General features: G+C 36.9%; 1 protein-coding gene across 7 annotated transcripts in view; it reads right to left on the bottom strand.

Moving 5' to 3' along the window:
- Positions 1-18,128, bottom strand: part of LOC113235630 (cyclin-dependent kinase 12) — a 43,076-nt gene that overhangs the window by 18,544 nt on the left and 6,404 nt on the right. For 2 of the 7 annotated variants that reach the window (XM_026471412.1, XM_026471418.1), the window contains 8 exons: positions 13,537-13,688; positions 10,715-10,853; positions 10,280-10,309; positions 6,150-6,272; positions 4,210-4,330; positions 3,462-3,584; positions 2,209-2,379; positions 246-416 (listed from right to left, as the gene is read on the bottom strand). In XM_026471412.1, the coding sequence (XP_026327197.1) occupies positions 246-416; positions 2,209-2,379; positions 3,462-3,584; positions 4,210-4,330; positions 6,150-6,272; positions 10,280-10,309; positions 10,715-10,853; positions 13,537-13,688 (1,030 nt within the window). The remainder of the gene's footprint in view (positions 1-245; positions 417-2,208; positions 2,380-3,461; positions 3,585-4,209; positions 4,331-6,149; positions 6,273-10,279; positions 10,310-10,714; positions 10,854-13,536; positions 13,689-18,128) is intronic. The other 5 variants (XM_026471413.1, XM_026471415.1, XM_026471414.1 and 2 more) reach the window with 5 other exon arrangements.

The raw sequence follows: 18,128 nt of genomic DNA, 5'->3' as shown, positions 1-18,128 counted from the left end.
ACGAGGCGAGACGGGAATTGAAATCTTGCCAGCCTATTTCCACCAAAAATTGCCATTAATAGCACGCACGACCCATTGCAATCTCGCGCTATGTTTGTGGATAGTGAAGATTCAGTGCTGACCAGTTCGTCTAGCGATAAACACGCGGTTGAGTAACATATCCCGTAAATTATTATTATTAAATATGTTAACGGAAGAAGAATCAGATGAAGCCATCTTTCATCAGCGCGAACCAGTCATCGTACCTGGGTATTAGGCGGCATGGGCAACTTGGTGAGACTCTTGGGCTTGGGCTTGGGCTGCTGGCTGTTCTGGTGGAAGACGCCCTCGACAACGCTGCCGCACACTTTGGGCAGGGGCGGCAGAGGGGCCGGCACGGGGGGGCAAGGGGTGCCCCGCGAGGGCGTACTGGGTCTCTGCAAACCGTGGCATATATCTTTAGCGATACATCAGTTACAGTGTGCACAGCTGAATATAGGTCATTTAAAGATGCTATTAGTAAATTGGATATACAGCTAAAACATATCGATTCCTCATACGCAAGTTGTTGTAAGTTAAAATATAATTTTTTGCTTTTAAACTTAAATAATCCTTTTTTATGTAAATAAGAGCAGTTACACACGGTAACTTTTAGCAGCGACGCAATTGCGCGTTTGTATCGATGCAGTCGCGGGTGTGTGTAAAGTGTGTAGGCGATTAGCAGCTGCTTCGCGTGTGCATTGCTGCTAAAAAGTCACTGTGTGTAACGGCTCTTATAGGTTCCATATTAGAAAGTAAACATAAACACTAAGTGATTTCTTTACTTTTAAATATAAAACCTATAAGTTGCATTAAAAAAAAAGGATATATTTAAGTTAAAATCCAACAAGGGCGAGGCTGGAAAATTGTTTTTAGTACAGCCGGACTAAAATAAAAAAACATTTGTCTTAACAAGTGGCGCCTTGGGGACAATTAAACACAACACTTATTAGCACACAAGATACCAGTACACTTTATTTCACTGGTTAATTATCGTACACGTAAAACTGAGCACAAAATGTAATAAATTATTTTAAAATATTTAATGATACATGGAAAATTTTAGGCAAGCCGGTGGGAATCGAGTTATATGGACGCCTCGCCACTGAACCAAATAATGGTATTTTGACTTCAACAACTTGCGTGTGAACCGAAATAAATCGGATATGAAAACAAATACTGTCGTAACTCAAAGTTGTGAAACTGAGAAAACAAACGGACAGGATCTTATTACGAATACCGTGATTATTTTTATTTATATATAATATTTAGTTACCTATTTACAAAAGAAATTTTATATTCACTGGTTTCATTCGGTAATTTTTTGAACTTTCAAATCGTGTTCTCTAAAATCTATGGGGGAAAGACATTGACTTACAATTATATGGACGTCGGGTCCGCGCTAAAAAGTGTCCGAACTTATAGGGCGTTAAAATCGTATACAGAGCGTCATTCACGCTTTAGTCTTCGTTTGTTCGACTGACAGCGAAGCAAGCAAAATTAGACAGTACTGCGCTGACATTACAATTTAAATTCAACGTTTTAGCTTTTTCATATTCCTTTACATGTCACTACGTTTAAATAGGTTGACTTGGGACATTTTTTTCGTGGTTTTTGTATTAGACCCGTCGTCCATTTATTTGTAAGTCAATGGGGAAAGACAAATAATGCATCGCAGAAAAGACTGCATATGAACGAAACTACCAACAATAATTGTAACTTTTTTATAAAGACCGACCTTAAAAATTCGAATTACACATATTTGCCAACTTTTATTGAAATCGGTTACCGGAAAGTGCGCGAAACCGGATTCATCCCCTAGAGGTTTAACCCACCCGTAGAGGTGGAATATTTTCTTCAAATTTAAATGGGACCAATACTGAAGGTACCCACTATCCAACAAAAAAACAATCATAAAAATCAGTTCACAACTAATCGCGTGACATACGTACAAAAATAGTCGAGTTGAGAGTCGGTTAGTAAACATTCATTTAATTCGTTTTGGTACTAATAAATATGCATGTATGCTCCCAGCCGATTTCGGCTAAGTCGACCACTTCAGTGCTTCAGCTTTCGTGAGTTCGCATGTGGCTTATGTGCCCAATCTTCGTACCAACAAATACTGAAATATTGTTTTGTATATCTGAACAAAAATAAATATAGGAATCTTTAACAAAGAAATGCCACCACCACCTCAGATTCATTGTTCGGCGCGTCGCCATTAGCGTCAAGCGGCGCTGTGAATTCAGGTGGCGGCAGCATAGGCAGCTGCGGCTTCGACTCCTCGCCTGGCAGCGGTACTGGCAGGGGAGTTATGTCTGGTTGAATTTCTTTCGGTACTTCGCCGTTCTCTTTAAATGGCTGGAAATAAATAATAGAAGTTAAAACCAGGCCCTGAACAATTCCTTTCAGAAATAGAAAGAGACATGAAGACGACTTCATTAGTTGGAGCCGCCTTGAAAAGAAACCACAGGCAGTTATTACAAGAATTACAAACGTAGTTCAAAGAATATGTAATTGAATTGCGCCCTAACATTACGCCCGATTTACATTATATACTCCTGGAAACAATGCTTGATTGATCAAAATCTATTATGCAACTTTGACATTGGTATACTAAACGTGATTTCCTTAAGTCCTTATTAAAAATTTAAATTTAAAAAACCGGAGAAAACTTTTTCTTCGACGATAACTATATTTTTATATTCTTGCACTTTAAGGATAAAAATGCAAGGTGGCTCCAATTATGTGTCCCGGAGTGTATTTATTAGTAAGAGAGTAGCATTATGAACAGTTCAAACTCCAACTCCAATAATGTTTATTTCATAGGAAGCAAATCGACCCCTCCTACGTATAGGATCGTATGTCGAAATTGCCAAATTTACAGGGGAGTATTTTACAGTTCTGAATTCTGAATTAACTGCCTCCGTGGCCTAACGGTTACCATGCCGGACTGCCACGCAGAGGTCCCAGGTTCGATTCCCGGGCCGGGAGAAATAGTTGTATGGCCTACAATTATTTCTCTCGTGAGTTTGGATGTAATTGGTGGTTGTCTATGTGTGTGTCCATGGCACCCGCGACACAGGGTTTCCCTAGTGCAGGGCTATGTTGAGTGTGTGTGTGTGTGCGTTATTTTTTTTTTTTCCCTGTAAACTTGGCATCTTCGACATACGATACTTTACGTAGGAGGGGTCGAAATTACACTTGAAATTGTCATAATGATTAAACTCTACTGCTCATTCGTAATGCAGATTCTCCTAAGAATGAGCAAAGAAACTCTAGGGGTTGCTCTTTGTAAATATACAAATATCATTTACAATATTTATTTCAAACATCTTAGACTACCTGCAAGAGCTAAACGGGGCACTACCACGGATTGTCAAAATTTGGTAATTTTTGCGATGGTGTGGTGAACCATGAGAGGAAATGCGATTTATACATACTAGTGAGCTGTTATCGAGTGTGGAGTTGGAGAGGTCATCTGCAGGTGCTTCGGGGTTGGCCGACGTCGTCGATGCCGCACCCTGTGACTCATCCTCCTTCTGACTCAGGATCTCTTGCAGTTTCTGTAAGAACAAGAGAGATTTTCAAATCGTCCTTAAGTCTAAAAAGCAGCGTAAGCCCGAAGGAAAAATGTACATATGTAAACACTGTATGTATATAATTTTACCACCATGATACTCAACTATTTTTTTGTAAAATGACTCCACTAGTTTTGTTACAATTGTTAATTCAAAGATCGAACACTAAGAACGATTCTTTCGATCCGATTAGATTTGAACCAGAGTCTTCAGCATACAAAGCCGACGCTTTCCCGACTGAACGAACCGGCAGATCTTACGAATTTGTCTATGTGGTTGTTGACGTGATGAGACGAAGAAGTCGCGGGCCTGATGATAGCTACCTGTCCATAACAATTACAGTCAAGATCTGAGGTTGCATTGCCACTGCGCCCGTCACCCTGAGACATAAGTTGACAAATCCCATGTGCCTGTAATTTCACCAGCACCCTTACCCTTCAAAACCGGAACACTGTAATGCTGATATTACTGCTCGGCAATAAAAAGAGGTAAGGTGGCAGCACTTCTCTGGATGACCTCATTCACAAGGGCTCTACTGCTACTGTATCTTCGTATCCCAATGGAAGACAAGGGCGACGATAAGTATGAATAAATTATGAAAGTAATTTACCTTAGCTCTCTTGTGCTTATCCTTGACGAGTTCAGCGAACAGACTGGTATCGCTGATTTTCTCCTTGAAGTCGATCTTGCGCTGCAGTAATGTGGTCGGAGGACTAGGGGAGTGCTTGGTTCTAAAAGAAATGTAAAAAAAAACATCCTGTACTTGTATGATGCCGATCGAAAGTGTAAATTAGAATGGATTAATTCCTTACAAGCAACATTTCATTAAAATTATCATAATAATAATAACGCATACACGCAACATAGGCCCTCACTAGGAAAACCCTGTGTCACATATAGGCAACCACAAATTCCGAGACAAATAAATGTAGGCCATACAAATATTTCTCCCGGCCCGAGAATCGAACCTGGGACCGCTGCGTGGCAGTCCGGCACGGTAACCGTGCGCCCACAGAGTTAGTTTAGATTGGTTTGATTCCCAGATGATATGAGATAACTTTAAAAAAATCTTTGATTGTAACAGTACTGTTGTTAGCATTGCTACTTTCAAAAATAATATCTTCATAAAACAAACTATCCTATCTACAATATTTAAAACACTTTCCTCTCGGCCTAGTAGTAAAGGACACGCCTGTCCATACCAGGGAGTACTCCTGCACAAAGAATCTCCTCCTTTTTTCGAAGTCGATTAAAACATCGATTAGAGCAAATCTTTTTTTTATTTTTATAATACTAAGTGACGTGACGAACAAGCTACACGCCTGTCCATACCAGTTGCAGTACTACTCTGAGCTAAAATCTCAAAGATCTGATGAGCAATGCCAATGCGCCCGTCACCTAGAGACATAAGTTGACAAGTCGCTGTAATTTCACCAGCACTCTTTTCCTTCAAAAGCAGAACACAGTAATAATAATAATAAATCGCTTATTTTCTTGGAAGAATTATTTTTATATCAAGGGGCGGGTCACGTGTTATGTTCGTTTCTGTGAATTCAGAATTTTAAAACGCTCCGCTGTAAACTTGGCAATTTCGACATACGATACTTTACGTGGGAGAGTCGATTTCATCGGTAATTAAATATAAAATGTAATTTTTTAACTTTCGTCCATTATGGCAAAGCTCAAGTCAAAATGGTCGTTTTAAAGTGAAACAATTGACAACACCCGTCAGTTGATTCGAATTCGGGCTGGCTAATCGTAGCGCAGTTGTCACCGTAATGATTTGGCAGAATAATTTTCAAACAAATTAAATGACATTTCGTCTCTATTTCTGGTTATATACTCGATGTCTGAGTGGTACTGTCACGACGCCCGTCACAATATTATTTTAAGATCATAAAAAAGCCATAACCCAGCTTAAGAATATTGAAATTGTTTCATGATATTTCAGCTATGCATGGTTAGGGTAGGTTCCGGTAAGTCGAACATGACTAACTATTTTTAACTGTTTCGAACATTGACTTACAAATGAATGGACGACGGGTCTAATACAAAAACCACGAAAAAAATGTCCCAAGTCAACCTATTTAAACGTAGTGACATGTAAAGGAATATGAAAAAGCTAAAACGTTGAATTTAAATTGTAATGTCATCGCAGTACTGTCTAATTTTGCTTGCTTCGCTGTCAGTCGAACAAACGAAGACTAAAGTGTGAATGACGCTCTGTATACGATTTTAACGCCCTATAAGTTCGGACACTTTTTAGCGCGGACCCGACGTCCATATAATTGTAAGTCAATGGTTTCGAAAAGAGAATTTTGTGCTCTATTTTTTTTTATTTAAAATGGATATTTGTCACCATTTGTCACTTAGCATATAAGCTGACTAGTCCCATATACCTGTAATTTCACCTTCTTACCCTTCAAAAATAGGTGCCGTGGCAATACTTCTTTGGACTAACTCTTTAAGAAGGCGCTGTACAGCTACTAAAACATATCCATGGGACGTCCAGTATATTTCTGTGTTTAATAGACACGCTTATTGTTATACCTGTGTTTATCCCTCGAAGGGTCCCGATGGCGGGGCCTGTGCCGCGGCGGCGAAGCTGTCGAACCGCGCCGCCGGCCACGAGACGCCGACCGCCGTCTCTTCAGAGAACTCCTACTATGTGACCTGTATTCAAAATAACAATAAGACACCGTATTCCGTGTTAATGCCTCATCCAAACAACGGCGGCGTGGCATGTGCTTAATAACTAGATATCGAAATAGAATGAGTACATTTAGATAAACTTGATACATTTAGAGTGGATAATACCTCTCACTGAAATACCGGAGTAAATTAATAACTTGTAATGCCCAAATGAGGTTCATAATCATAGCATGTACGACATATTAACATGATTATACAGGGTTATTTGTGAAACAAACTCGTAGGGCTATATTACTAACATCATAAACAACTTATGTTTCATGATTTTTTACAAAACATAATAAGTTTACCAAAATTAAACGTTTAAAGTTTTTGTTGTACTATCTGACAATTTTTGGATCTATATTTGGTATAAGTACAAGAGACGATTACCACCCCCGCGCCTGAGTTTTGCATCGGACTGGTATTTACACTACGTTTTCTTTTGTAACCGCATAGTTATCACCGCTCCGAACGATTTAAATCCTCACACTTATCGCTGTTAAGAGCATAGGTTCCCAAGTTTTTGGCTCCCCGCCCATTAAGGCAAGATAAAAAATATCAAGGCCACGCAACCACAAAAAAAATATTGAAAACACGAATTATTTTTTATATATTAACTTAACACAAACAAGTAATACTTATATAGACAATTCAATATATACTTTATATAGATAATTCAATAATTCAGGTTTTTTTTTTTTTCAAATACGATAGCACCCCGTGAACAGCATCAACGCCTCTCAAATGCTTCCGAAGCCCCTACCGGTACGACTCTTCAGCACTTTGACCAGAGACCACTTTGAGAAACTATGGTTTAGAGCGATCTACATAAATATTTTTTTACGTACTAAAAATCCGATGAATTAATTACTAAAAGTCAGACTCAAAGATGTAGTGATATTTTTTTTTATAATATCAATCGACGGGACGAACAAGTTGTGAGCCTGATGGTACACGCCTGTCCATAACAGTTGTAGTGCCACTCAGAGCTTTAATGCCACTGTGCTCGTCAACCTGAGACATAAATTAACAAGTCCCATGTGCCTGTAATTTCACCAGCCGCCTTACCCTTCAAAACCGGAATACAGTAATGTCAATTGGCGGCAGAAATAGGTAAGGTGGCAATACTTCCTTGGACGAATTCTTTCACAAAGAGCTCTACTAAAATCTAGATATCAAGATAATCCTGTGAGGTTATTAGTATTTTACAAGTAACTCCTGTACAAATAATTCCGATGAAAGTTATCTCCTTGCCACGAGAATATTAAAATATTTGTGTAAACTTGTTATACAAGTTTACTTTTCTTATTATTACTAAAGAGAGGTCAGGCCAAGAGCAACCCTAACCGACGAGCATGTACGAAAGTACTGCCTACCCGGATGGGAAACGGCCGTCAAGTTTGTCGATTCATCCGAAGAACAAAGTCCGATGTGATTGTTAGCGAAAAGAGAATATGTACGTCACGAGAATAATTTCGTTATTCAAACTAAGACCTATGTAAAGGTGTTTTGAGAATTTATATATCTTATTTCGTTTCGGAAATATAAAATCGAACAACAGTCGATCTGACATCCACAGCCAAGAAGAACGAACGAAATGTACTATGTCCTGAAAACAAGTATACTTACAAATAGGTCTTTGTTCTATGGATAAGTCGATAAAAAAAAAGCCCCGCACTATTGAACACCCTCGGATGCCATGGACACACACATCGATAACCATATATTACACCTAACACCACGAGAGAAATAAATGTAACCAGTACAAATATTACTTCCGGCCCAAAAATCGAACCCGGGACCTCTGCGTGGTACACCAGCATAGCAACCGCTCGGCAACAGAGGCAGTTAAAGTTAATGTGTATGTATATGATAAAAGAGCATGACAGAAAATAGACAATATGCCTTCAATGTTTGGCCGGGCACTGTGAAACTATACTTGTTCTGGAGCCTTACCATGAACTCTTATTACGATTCAGTTTAGGTCTAAAATGGATCGTTGTGAGACAGCGCTACAAGAAGTGTATATCACCATCTCGCTTTTTTTGTCGTTACGAACCTATACTGAACTGTAATAAGAGTTCATGGTAAGGCCCCTGTTATTGTAACAGACTGTGTTACCAGAAATAAATGAATTGTGAAATCCGGTAATAGAGAAAAAAATATATATTGCCAAGATTACCGCATTTGTTTAAATGAGACCCATAACTCGGTGTAAATTAAAGCATAAATATAAGAGGGCACAAATCATTTAACACTTATGCACACTATAATACACACGCATGCGTAAGCTAACACAAATACAAATAGACACTACACTATACTGGTACAATCACATGCATTAATATGTATTCATGTAGCGAATATAAAATCATAACATAAATAATTTCATAAAAATTTTGTCATTTGCAAAAAAAAAATTGTTTCAATGTTTCGTTATTTAGCTCTATAATAATAATTTTCTCCTAAAAATTTTACATTACGTTACATGACGCATTTCAATTTTTAAGAGAAAATTATTATTATAGAGCTAATTAAATTTTAGGTACAATTAACAATGAATTTATTATATTTTACAAAATGAGTTCGGTTACTAAAAGTAGCATGTATCGCAAACTGTCCTCACAATAATATTGGCCGATTCAAACACTGTCGTAAACAAAGATCAACGTCTTACGAATTAGGCGAAAAAATCATCTACTTTTTATTCATGGCAAACGCGCCAAACGAACTACCCCCATTACAGTTTTTACAAAAAACTTATTGTAATTTCTTTATTGTATACGTATTAATGTACCAGACTGTACACTGCTATATTTTGTAGCTACGAACGCAATAAAAATCTTACATAAGGCAGCAAAAGTAAAAACTTATCTAATAGCAAGAACGTGCAATTTTATAAATAAAATACTTTAGGTCCTAATTTTGGAAAAAAACATCATATTAAAATAAGCAGCTATAATAAATACTTTATCACTAATCACTACACAATAAAAACACGAAGCAACAAAACGATTCGATTAATGTTTATTACACACCGTTGAATTTTAACTTGATTAGAGCGATAGGTCGGCAAAATTAAGACGACGTAAATTTGTAACAGCGGTCTACAAATTATATTTTTAAACATCATAAAACAATAATTATTTTACACATTTACGTTACAACCCATTAACATACGATACTGAAAATTCACTAATAAATATTATAAAACTTTATTTGTACAGCTTTATACAGAAGTTATGTCAGACGGAACCAAGTTAATGATGGTTTATTTTAAATATTACGAATATTAAGCCACTTTTTTATTTTCGACAAAATTGTATATTTCTGGTGCCATACCAGGCAACATCCACGGAAATTTAACACAAAAAGTGGCACCGCACCTATTCAGTAGGGCGGACCCTACTAAGGAACTATATGAGATTATTTAATTAGTGCCGTAATATAGAACACTGATTTAAATATGTTATAATTCAGCCGATATATCAGATTTAATATTGATATTCGATTTCACTGGCCGTGTCCGAAGGGTGCGTACAGATCTGCCGAATAAGCCGCGAACGCCCTGCATGTGCGCTGCGCACGCACTGCACACGCGCTGCACGCTGCTGCGTGCAATTAAATATATGTTAATATATGTGCGAACGGTACGCGAACAGATTACACAACGTAATAACGTGTAATGTTCGTTTGCAGCTCATGGCCCTTTCGCAAACAGGCGCATTTGCCAGATCTGTACGCACCCTAACACAGATTCGCGAAATGTGACATGTGTCATTCTAATCAAGCAAAATTTTACGGAATATAGTTTTGTTGAAAATATTAATGCCTACAAAGTTCAAATGCTTTATCAATAATTAATTACTACACAATAAAAACACGAAGCAACGAAAATAATTCGTATATAAGTACTTTCGTTGCGTTCGTGTATAGGCAATGCAATCACACTTTGGCAAAAATTTACGTAATTATCATCAACAAACCTCGGTGGTTCTTCGACTTTTTTCTCGACCCTTTAGAGAAAAATATTTACAATTCAGTATAGTGATTTAAAGTTAAAAAATATACACAAATTATGTCTGATAAAATTCAAAAATTTTTTTATGATATAATAAGGTGACGAGACGTACAAGTTGTGCGCCAGGTGGTACGCGACATGCCTATCGAAACAGTTGCAGTGCCACTCCGCCCGTCACCCTGAGACGTTGACAAGTCCCATGTGTCTATAACTTCACCAGCATTTTTACCCTCCAAACGCAGTAATGCTCACATTACTGCTTGGCGGCAGAAATAGGTAAGATGGCAGTACTTCCCCGGACGATCTCTTTCACAAGGAACTGTACTGCTTCCACATTTTGCAATTACATTTAGCCCACCCCTTTGCAGGTAATACAATTGTATAAACAGCAGTGTGTTACCTGTGCGAGACCCGCTCGCGGCTGCGGTGGCGGTCGCGCTCGCGGCTGCGGCGGTGGCGGCTGCGCGGGCTGCGACTGCGGCGCCTGTGCGTGCGCCGCGGGCTGTACTCGCGACGAAGTGGTTCGTGAATCGGAGAGTCTAAGACGTCAAAAGCCTTTGTTATTGAGATGTCTAGAGAAAGGTACGCGCTGCAGACTATCCGCCCGGGACGTATACACTTCTTTTATCAACAGATAAGGCTTGCCATACATGTTTACTGGTTACATGGAGTGTGATTCCGCGTGCATAAATTCAACCGCGTATGTTTCTCCATATCCGTGCTTACCCCATATAGACCAAATTATTTAAATTGAAACTGAAAATGCTATATTTTGGTGACTACGTAAGTGAAACCGAAGTAAAAAAACATGCTAGTTTCTGTAAAGGATTTATGAGCGTTTAAATATAAATAAACGACAAAGCAATTATTATTAACAGAGATCGGATTACAGACATAAGAGTACCTCCCTCTGATATCCCGGAATACCACAAATAAAAGATGTTAACACTTTTTTTAAATTTTTATTGAATTGATATTCAATTATTTTTTTTGAAATTACTCCACTAGTTTGTTATAATTATTAATGCAAAGATCGAACATTCAGAAAAAACGTTAACAAGATGTTAACACGTTAACTGCTATGTCGGACAAGCATGGCTGTTGGTGGTGAATGTTTTTCATATGGACCGCATCGGACAATGGTGATCGAAACGACATACATCAGTTTGAATCTCACACAAAGTACTTAATATCTCAAAGTTATGGGGAAAAGTGTGTATTTCCAATAAAATTTTGTTTGCTACTGCTAATGCAATTAGAAATAGAGACGAAATGTCATTTAATTTGTTTGGAAACTATTCTGACATATAATTACGGTGACAACTGCGCTCCGATTGGCCAGTCCGAATTCGAAACAATTGGCGGTTGTCGTCAATTGTTTCACTTCAAATCGACCAGTTTAACTTTAGCTTTGCTACAATGGTCGAAAATTGAAAAATTACATATTAATAATTAATTAGCGATGAAATGTGATTCCGTTTGTTTTGTAATTAATGTTTTGCTGTTTTTCCCACACCACCGAATAGAACAGCCCAGTTAGAGATATTTATAATCTTCATTACAATAAATACAGAAGACAGACGTACACAGGTCAGTTGCTGGCGCTGTATTATTTCAGCCTACTAATTTGTGATTCCAGTGCAAACGAAAGTTGATATTTAAAAGTGATATAAGGCTCATTTGCCTGGTGAGTTGCCAGGGAAAAATGGCTATTTAGATCGGATATTTCGTCTCTATTTCTGGTTATATACTCGATGAGTGGAATACAACAAATGAAAGCCAAAAACCTAAATAAAATACTTATGTTTTATACTTACAAAACTTCTAAATACACTACCCAAGTAAAGGTATCGCTAGTTACATTTCGAAAACACAAATATAACAAAACGCTATCTATAACAATGATACTGGGATTTCAGAGAAAGGTACATATGCGTGTTAACTACCTTGAATTTTAAGCATAAATATATACTCTGCCTTTTCCGATCTGTGTTAATTAAGTGCAGTAACTTATTTAGCTATCATAGTCAAAGGTTCATGCATTTTCAAATACTATGTAAATTCCACGAGCAAGTTAGATGTAAGTTAGATGCAGGATCACTGGCTTTATTCCATAATTCTTTTACAAACGAAATTAAAGATAGGAAATGAAACTATTTTTCCGGATTTAAATCGCGTATATTTGTTTTTTTAAACAAACCGACGTTTCGTTTCAGTCAACCGTGACCATGGGACCTGTAAAGGGCCCGAAACGTCGGTTTGTTTGAAAAAACAAATATACGCGATTTAAATCCGGAAAAATAGTATCATTTCCTATGTGTAACAATCGCGAAAACCTAAGAACTCGAAATTAAAGATATTTGAAAAACGTATATAGTATTAATTAAATTTTTATTGAATTGATATTCAATTATTTTTTGTGAAATTACTCCACTAGTTTGTTATAATTATTAATACAAAGATCGAACACTCAGAAAAAATTCCTTCGATCCGGTCGGATTCGAACCGACGTCTTCTTGCATACCGTGCCAGACGCTATACCAACTAAGCCACGGAACGAACCAACAGACCTCACGAATTTTTCTATGTGCTTGCGTCGTGTCTTTGTACTTGGTCTTTCAACGACTTTTTAGTCGTAGCGCCCATCTATGAGAAATCTTTACATAACGTAAAACGTACATAGTATCTATACGTGTTCTATTCAGTTCAGGTGATATTTTAAAAAATCATTGGTATATGTAAATTGAGCACAGCGGTTTTCCCGTTAAATTTCGAGGTAAGTTTGTTTTTTTTTATCGTGAAAATTTTAAGGAATTGTGTTTTCACACTATACTAATCTTATACTACATATTTTTTCCAAAGTGGTTGCTCAGCACTCACTGTCATACGGAATCAACCAAAGCGACTTGAGGTAGCAATCGTCTCTTAAGAATTTCGTGTTAAGGTTTGTATTAAATTGTTTTGCATACAAAATTAATGATGGATATAGCGCCTAACAAAAGACCCAAAATTTCCTTCTGTCTAATGCTAAAAAGACGAAAAATAAATTTTAGAAAATATTTCTTAGGGCGAGCTGATGTCTGTGTCTACATAAGTAGACACTTTGCAACTGGTATTTTAGTAATCTTGCATATACAGGATGCCAATGTCACGCATACTTGCTCGTGGGCCCACTATCCGCTTTCTACTATTAGCATGCACTAGGTACAAAACTATACTTACGCTTACCAGAAATTATCATGATAGGTGACTGATGTTGGTCGTAATAGTCGCGGCGGCGATCGTACTCCGGTTCGTTGTCAGAGTCGATCGTCACTGTGTCGTGGTACGGGGGCGCCACCGGTGTGTGTGGGGTCATAGATTTCTGTCGCCTTCTGAGAAAAAATATACGGTTAAGGGGCGCATTTCCATTATGTCGTGACGATAGATAGTTAAAGTGTGTTGTTCACATATACCGTCGTCTTAGAGTGAAAACCTCACATGTGATTTCTATGTAACTTTCAGAATGAAGATAAAAATATGGTGTAACATGTAATCAAATAACGTTTGAAGTTAGCATTTTAATTAGTTTAATTATACCTCTTTCTGATATTATATTATTTTTATTTATTTTTTTCAATAAAAATCAGTAAAAACGAACTGCGTGCGAACGCGTTAAAAGTTTTCACTCTAAAGCGACGCTATACATATTACTAACAGTACAACACGATTAACTGTCGTTCACGTATTTTAACGTTACGACGACAGACTATCAAGACAATGGGAAGAGCTAGAACGACAGTCGTCAAACGATAAATAAGACGTCATGATAAAAATGTGACGACAGATAACCGCAGTTACTATTGTCGTAACGTTTCATATACCGTTGTCTCACATATGCAAACAAGGCGGTTGTCGTGAAACGATAAAAAAACCACGACACAGTCAAGACAGATAGTCGTGATATGGAAACAGGCTAGACGCGACCGTCGTCCAACGATAAATAAAAACTTACGACATAATGGAAACGCGCCCTTAGGCGTTATTCTATTACTCCAGTCCTATAATTCGTGCCCTATAGCAAGAATGGACGTAACTTTAAATTTTAAAAGAGAAAAGTTATTTACTTAGTTCACAATTCAGATTTCATGCATGTCAATTTTCATCGAGTTAAAGGGACGAATATATGATCCAGACGATAGGTGCAAGTGGAGAAACGAAAACGAACGGTGAAGTCGTAATTTGCTCGAATTGTTGACGACCGATCTATAAAATACACAAAATCGATCGTCTGCTTCTTACACATTTACTCGGATGTTGTCTGATCACACATCGATACATCCAATGAACACTACGTCAACTTAATTTTGTGGTCATTTTTGTTTTTAATGTAAACAGCCTTATTTTAATGTAAAGGAGCGACATCGGTTTAGTCCCGTTATCTCCGCTAAAAATCCACATTAACGTGGAACATTTCATATATGTCTTAAATCAAACATAGCTCAATAAATGTTGACTCGTTGATGACTATACCCATCTCAGCTGTGACCATGGGGCCGAAACGTAAAGGGTCCGAAACGTTGGTTGGTTTTAACAAAACAAATATACGCTATTTCGATCGCGAAAACCTCAGAAATCGATATATTGTACATTTATTCAATTGTATAAAAAAAAAATCAGAAACCGAAACTAGGATAAACGGATTTTTATAGATAAATATCACACGGGCGTGCACACAAGGATGATCTAATCTAAAATAAAAAAATAAATATGTGCCTCTACCACGAGTTTACTGTGACAGTACAGCTACCACGATAAGGCGCGAAATGCGCGAAAGCGACATAAAGAGCGAGAATACAGTATCTCGCGCTTTATGTCGCTCTCACGCTAGTCGCACCCTATCGTGCTAGCCTTGCAGATGTAGCTAGCGACCGCGTAAATCACTTCACAATTTCGTGTGACAAATTTTAAACACACACACAAGAAGAAACAACCTTTTGTATACAAACATTTTACGCGGTCGCTAGTAAGCTATAACCGTCATTGTATTCCCATAGTATAGGCAATGACCTAATAAGTTGTTTTTGCTTTGCTCCATGAAGCATAGAAATGTTGACATTAACGAAGACAACAGGAGTAAACTTAGCATTCACAAATTAGCTTTCTCAATTAAAACATGCTTAGATTTTAAATCCAATAAGCATATAACGCGTAGGAAAAATGGTATACAGATAAGCGTGCAATCAAGCGTGTTATTGAAATAGGTTAAAGTACAAAGTTAGTTACCGTATATCAGTAATTGTTATGCTAGACATGAAAAAAAACATTTAAATTGTTAATTAAGTAATGGAACGTTTACATACTGTTACAACATCAGGGACAGACCATGGCGCATGCACAGTTACATTATTTACGTCGATTGCGTTTCGATTTCTAAATTAATCATCATAATCAATAATTTTAATAAATTTTAAGGAAATTAATATGTTAAGTTGTGACGGGTGGGACAAGATTTTGTGACGGGTGGGACAAGATTTTGTGACGGGTGGGACGAGTTACAATTGAATACACAGAATTAATAAAATTACACTGTTTAATATGAGATCCATCGTTAGTAAGCCAATATTTTATAATTTTTGTCTTATTAAAACATTTTAACATAAAAAAAAAACAGAATTAAAGAACTGATAAAGTAATCCTATTATTTTTCTTGAAACACTGTCTATGACGACATGAAATCAAAGTCACGCATGCAAAGTGCGTTAATAAAATTTGAAAAATCCTGCCTTGAAGATAATCTATCATATCAAAATATATCAAATTTTAGAAGTTTTGCTCAAATATATAGTTAAAACTAGTGGAGACAGACTTTTCATGAATTTCCTGATACTTAAAAATCATCAGGAAAAATGTTGTCACTTTTTAATTGACTTTTTTTATGTGTTAAAATGTAATTATGAGAAGAATTATAAAAAGTTTGCTTACAAATGATGGATCTACTTATAAATGTGTATTTTTTTAAATTCTGTGTATTCAAATGTAACTTGTCCCACCTGTCACAAAATGGTGTCCCAACCGTCACAATTTAACACATCAAATGTTAAACTCTGAAATTAAAGTAACTGTTATACCTAGTAAACATCGTAAAAACTCGAATCCATGAAAATACAAACATTTATTCAAAGTAAAAACGTTTAGAAGTGTGTCCCACCGATCGCTGTGACGGGTAGGATACTCTTTCAAATCTTAATATTTACATTCCTATTTTCGTGCGCAAAGCCCAACCAAGCCACAATAATGACCCTTAGCTTAATTGTTACTTTTACAAAAGCAAATGCCAATAGATTCATATTTATTGGTTAAAATAAAAATATATATGTTCATTGTGACGGGTGGGACTTTTTTAATAACTCCTCACCATATATACTTCCATGCATACACTTATCACTGTTTTAAAATTCGTAAATTGTATTTTCCTCGACAGTAATGACTTTTTAGAAAGACGCACAAATAACCGCGAAAATTGTTGCTAACATTATAGGAGAAAAATGCTTCACTATACACGACAGCACTGTGGCTGCGTTAATGTAGACAAATAATACAATAATTGTACAATATCCGAAAAATCTCATTTATTTCTAATGATTTGATTTATTGTGCGTACCTATTCTAGTCATACAATTAAAACCAAATTGTGTAATTTATTTTTTTGAACCACAGTGACATTTTCGCTGGAATGGCCCATATCTAATATGGCGAGCACCGTGACGTCACATTTTTAAGTCATCGCGAGAGCCGCGACCAATGACTGCAAAAGATTAATACAGTGCCAAACATGGCTGCAAAGTCACAGCTGATTATAAAACATTTTGACAGTTCTAAACAGTAATTTTATTAACGTATAAATTGAGCGCGACAAACGAGATGAAAAGAAAATAAAAACAAACAAAGTATATATACTATTGGATAAATATATAAGAACATTTTAATGCAGTTTAATACATGAGAGTAATTAGAAATACGTAAATAGAAACGTAAAAGATTTGTAAACTACGAAACCCTGACATTTTCTGTTTCATCGTTTTCATTCGATTTCACGTCGATGATTAAACGACAAAGATATAGAGACAAATATGCAATGTCATATCGTTATCCTTGTTCTTCAAAATGCATATCTAATAATTCATTACCAAATAAGCAAATTCAGCTCTATCAACTGAAATTAATATTGTCACGGGGAGGTTTATCACATATATACTGCCACAGATATGTTAAAACTCAATTTCACAAAAAATGACGATTAAGTTAGTTATTATAAGGCTGCTAACAGATTGACTGCACGTTTGCAGTTAATGAGTGAAGTCGTAATCAACTTCATGCAGCTGAGATCACGTCTAAATGAAGCTGACAACAACTTCAAGCATTAACTGTATGCAGTCCATTTCGGCTGCATGAAGTCGGTTTCGATTGCATGAAGTCGGTTTCGATTGCATGAAGTCTGTTTCGACTGCATGCAGTTAATGCGTGAAAGCATTATTCGACATCTGGACTGCATGAAGTTGATAATAATATCATGCATTAACTTCATACGAGTACATTCGATCTCGGCTGCATGCAGTTAATGCATGAAGTCGTTATCAACTTCATGAAACATATCTTTCTACGTTAGTTTTGAATATAGTCACCCTCCCTACCTACCCTTAGGGCATACGAGAAGGACACTATAACCTGTGCGCGCACGGGAACCTTACAAATTCAGGTTCTGACCCCCGATCAGCCAGTGTACAGGGTTCTCACATACTTCATAAGGTTCTTCAAGAGGCTAGTGCCTCCCT

Source organism: Hyposmocoma kahamanoa, unplaced genomic scaffold, assembly GCF_003589595.1.
Source record: "Hyposmocoma kahamanoa isolate Upper Pololo Valley unplaced genomic scaffold, ASM358959v1 88, whole genome shotgun sequence".
Classification (NCBI taxonomy): Eukaryota; Metazoa; Arthropoda; class Insecta; order Lepidoptera; family Cosmopterigidae; genus Hyposmocoma; species Hyposmocoma kahamanoa.
The sequence above is the reverse complement of the archived record's forward strand: the minus strand, read 5'-3'. Positions and strand labels throughout refer to the sequence as shown.